The 5000-nt window shown below is 49.6% G+C and overlaps 1 protein-coding gene across 2 annotated transcripts in view; it reads right to left on the bottom strand.

Annotated features, from left to right (window-relative positions):
• LOC135811874 (uncharacterized) overlaps window positions 1-5000 on the bottom strand; it is a 33758-nt gene that overhangs the window by 8580 nt on the left and 20178 nt on the right. For both annotated transcript variants that reach the window (XM_065325116.1, XM_065325115.1), the window contains exon 8: window positions 3594-5000. This exon is cut by the window's right edge and continues 779 nt beyond it. In XM_065325116.1, the coding sequence (XP_065181188.1) occupies window positions 3594-5000 (1407 nt within the window). The remainder of the gene's footprint in view (window positions 1-3593) is intronic.

Below are 5000 nucleotides of genomic sequence, written 5' to 3'. Positions count from 1 at the left end.
TAGCAACTTGTGCCATTGAATCCCTATTTTTCATTTTTCATTTTAACTCGGATACTGAGCCAGTAAGACCACACGTTTTTATTTCTATGTTTCTCGTCACCTGAAAATCTAAAAAAGTATGTGTTGTGAACCCTCTGGTTCTCTAAAGTATCAGGAACGAACGACCCCACACGGCACGAGGACAACTATTTATTCTCAACAGTATATTTCACTTCCATCGACTAACAACAATTAACAATGAATGAACAACTGAATAACTAACACTAAAACCACCAGGTAGTTATAGCGTGAAAATGACAGCGTATATGAGAAAAGCATACACATACAACATACAACTACAGCGCACACAGCAAACCGCACATAGCGCATGTAGCGTATACTACGTCGTAAACATCAACGGTACGGCGGAGTCGGGATACAACTGCATTGGAACGAACACAATGTCACACGCGAGAAGGCCTTTCACTCTCGAGAACTTGTGGTTTCACAACATTCTCCCCACCAAAGGGCTTCTCACCGCCGTACAACAACTCACAAGTCAAACGATTTGGGGCTTACTACGCGTCATCTGCTGCTGCGGTGGTGGCCATGGTAGAATATCACTAATGCCCACCAATTCAGAAAACTCGACATCGCGAAGCTTGCCGCTGTGGACTGTCGCACATGACACTGTCACCGATCCACTTCGACATGGGGCAGACGCTGGACCAGACAACACACAACCGATAATGTCATAAAGCTCGACGATGTGGGCTGTCACACACGACATGGTCACCGGTACACTGCTTCGACCCGGGGCGGGCGCGGAATCCGAGGACACACATCGGATCTCTGTGTTCCACACAGTCTCGCCGCTTATTTCTTCCGTGCTAATCAGTATCGCCCTTCTCATTTTCTCGGCTTCTACACCTTGCGCTTCTCAGTCTTGCGCCTCTAACTCTTGCGCCTCCAACTCTTGCGCCTCCAACTCTTGCGCCTCCAACTCTTGCGCCTCCAACTCTTGCGCCTCCAACTCTTGCGCCTCCAACTCTTGCGCCTCCAACTCTTGCGCCTCTACGTCTTGCGCCTCTACGTCTTGCGCCTCTACGTCTTGCGCCTCTACGTCTTGCGCCTCTACGTCTTGCGCCTCTACGTCTTGCGCCTCTATGTCTTGCGCCTCTACGTCTTGCACCTCTACGTCTTGCGCCTCTACGTCTTGCGCCTCTACGTCGTTCGGCCGAGACTCCAGCTGCTTCTGAGCGTCTCCGACCGATGTCGCCATGCTCTGTACCGACGCAGTGGGCCTTGGATCTGATCCTCCCACTGGCTTCAAGTACTCTTCTGACCGCTGCTTGTCTGTAAGCAAAGTCTTACACGCCTTGTCCGGCGTCCTTCCGGGCGAGGCAAGCCAATCTCGCTTTGCTTCCTCGTAACATGTACTGACGGCGATGCGCTCGTCCATCTTCTTGAGCTTTTCGTTGAACTCTGTGCGGAGCACACATTCTTGCCGTCTAGCACTGCGCTCTTCAAACTCCTCGCTCTGTCGGAGCCTCTTCTCCACGTATTCTCTCAACCTATCGCCTTCAAATCCATACCGAATTCCGTTAGCGATAAAGCTGGCTTCAATGATCCATAGTTCCTGTGCCATGCTCGCTTCGTATCCTGGAGTGGTCGTCAAATGTTGTGAACCCTCTGATTCTCTAAAGTATCAGGAACGAACGACCCCACACGGCACGAGGACCACTATTTATTCTCAACAGTATATTTCACTTCCATCGACTAACAACAATTAACAATGAATGAACAACTGAATAACTAACACTAAAACCACCAGGTAGTTATAGCGTGAAAATGACAGCGTATATGAGAAAAGCATACACATACAACATACAACTACAGCGCACACAGCAAACCGCACATAGCGCATGTAGCGTATACTACGTCGTAAACATCAACGGTACGGCGGAGTCGGGATACAACTGCATTGAAACGAACACAATGTCACAAGCGAGAAGGCCTTTCACTCTCGAGAACTTGTGGTTTCACAACAGTATGCGAGAGGTGGAAAAAATAAAAAAATGACCGAAAAATAAAAAAAGTTTACTAAACCTTTGTTCACACTAAAATCCACCAATACACCATGCAAAATAGCATCCATAGTTAGCAACTAGTATGTGGTAGGAGCTTCTGTCACAATCTGAGCATGTGCAGCTAGATTGCGCACAAAAAAAATGCCTTCTTGCATCATGTGTCGCGCACGCGCAGGCCAGGCCACATTATGTACATGTGCATGAGTGTGCTGGACCCCACATGCACAGTCAGTGCAGCACAGTATTTTTTCTTTTTTTCTTCCAGACTCCTGAATCGTATGCGCGCGGGTGACGAGAAACATAGAAATAAAAACGTGTGGCCTAATAAATGTACTTCGAAGTAAAAAAAGAGTAGAAAACACATGAGAACGAGTTATCGCACTTTCTGACTGTTTATTAAATAGGGCACAAAACTGACAAGCTACTGAGACATTCAGCGACCCGAGACCTAACTCTAACACACCAGTTATGTGCCCTTTTATCACACTTTCTGACTGTTTATCATCTTGTTACAGTCGTGGGTAGTTGCTGCATAGCTCGTTCTCATGTGTTTTCTTCTCTTTTTTACATTTACATTCTTCCTTCATTTTTTACACATACACCGCACCACATACACTAGCTGTTGGTAACCACCCAGGGGAATGAAAGAAGAGCTAGGAGAATGAGAAAGAGAGGAAAGACTTATGTGGCCATAATTGTCGGGAATTGAACCCGCAACCTCTCGATTGGAAATCGACTGCACACACACACACACACACACACACACACACACACACACACACACACACGCACACACACACGCACACACACACACACACACACACACACACACACACACACACACACACACACACACCGGCACACACACACAATCACACACACGCACACACACACACAACATAATCGCCGGAGTCAGAGTACAGTATGATCGGGCGCCGAAGAACGCAGGGGCTTAGGACCACAGCCTAACTTAGTATTGTTCTAACATGTTGCAATGTTAGTCGTTTGGTTATTATTTATGAATAGCATCATGCAATGGCGAGCATCATACGATGTGACCACACCACTGGATAACATGTAGAAAACGATACATGCGTTCTTAAATCCGTAAATCTAGCCTGAATCGTTCTTTCAAAAATCTGCGCCATTCTCTACCCTAAGTGTTTTTCGTCTCCCGATCCGCTTACTGTAGGCTTAATATGGCTACTGGTATCTCCTCATCCATACGATGGGAACAAGCGGCACGTCGTAAGAAATTAGAGACAGGGTGCAACTGTGTGTGTGAAGAACTCTCTTCCTAAACCGAGCTTAACAGAATTACGGTACAACCAGGCCTGGCCACACTACTCATAATGGTTTGTTTACCCCCCCCCCCCCCCTCCCTTCCCCCTCCCCCCCCCCCCCCACACACACATACACAAACATACGGAATATAGCGCTGTGGACCCTGGCTGGCGGCAGGCGCTACTAACTTAACGTCTTTAGCATAGCTGCGACAGTTCAATCAGGTCAAGCCTCTCTCACCTGATCAAGGCCCAGCCAGAACTTGGCCTGCTCACGGATCATCTGTGTATCCGGCTTTGAACGTGTACACAGTGGATAGTCTTCCGCCACTAGGGTGGATGCATCCAAGGCGTGCGCACAGCTTGGCGTGCAGCACGTAGACAGGCCGTGCTGCAAACACTCCACCCCCGATGTTTCTCCACAGGGGCACGGCAGGGAGCTGATCACTTCGGCCTGCAGATTCCACTTCCGTAGCACGGTGAGCACGATTGCCTTGACTTCCTCCAGCGTAGACTTTCCACTGCCGCCGTCTCGGCCCTTGCACTCGACGTACACTTGTAAGCCGTAGCGTGTATAGTGCAGGTTCAGCCACGGCCACTCGCTGTTCCAGCGAAGGCGAACGCTGCACCGTGACAGCGTGGCAGCCGAGCGCTTGCGCGACTTCAGCAGCGCCTCCACCACACATTGCCAGTAAAGGAATACGGGGAAGCGCATGCATTCATCGCGGCTTACGTGCTTCAAGGACACATACGCACAGGAACAGGAGGGCGTCTGTGGGTGCATGTCCATGTCCTCGACGACTGCAGGTACAATAAACTCGTGCTCGGCAGAGCTCTCATCCTGCACAATTGCCAGCACTGAGAGCCACTCCAGGATTTCGAAAATGAGCTTGAACCCATCACTGCTTGCTCTGACTGCTTGCCAAGCCTTAGCATGGTCGAAGTAAGACGGATCCGCGAACATCTTGTTGAGAGCTTTGCGTGCCAGGGACTCCGTCATGAACCCAGAATGATAGCGCCGCATTTCGTCCGCTGTGATGTGTCGGTCAGGTTTCAGGTAGACAAAGGCATTGACACAGTCCAGAATGAACTGTGGGTCGAGGATGACCGTGTCTTTCAGCTTGAAAGTTGGGAAGTACACCAGGTGGCCTGCTTCGTGGCAGTACTTAAGCAGCTGCTGTATTTGCCAGTCACTGTAGTCACTTGGAACGGCCTTGACTTGCTTTGCTATGAATTTTGCCTCCTCGAAGGAAATCCAAGGCCGCATGACCTCCTGCTTGAGTGAATGTATGGATATGCAGAATCGGAGCCACGGAACAGGGATGCTACGTTGGCTCTTCTGGCAGCGGTCGATGATGGCCTGCCTCAGTCGCTGTAGCTCATCTGGTTGTGCTGCACTCCCAGTAGATCTGGTATTGTCGATTTTGAAGTGCGACGTTTCGTTCCAGACAAGGTTTTGGTACGGTGAGTCTTTGATCTTCTCGTGGAGTAGCTTACAAGGATCAGGCAGATCAGTTTCATTCCACCTGTCACTCTGGCATCCCACTACAAACACATCATCTGCAGCACTCTGGTCTGTGCTGTTGCTGTCAGCTTTCGCATTCAGCAGCAGTATGTCGAGCCAGCCGAGCAGTTGGTCTAGGCGAGT

The sequence above is a fragment of the Sycon ciliatum genome, chromosome 3 (genome assembly GCF_964019385.1).
Source record: "Sycon ciliatum chromosome 3, ocSycCili1.1, whole genome shotgun sequence".
Taxonomy (NCBI): Eukaryota; Metazoa; Porifera; class Calcarea; order Leucosolenida; family Sycettidae; genus Sycon; species Sycon ciliatum.
Note: the sequence above shows the minus strand (reverse complement) of the source record. Positions and strands in the feature narration are given on the sequence as shown.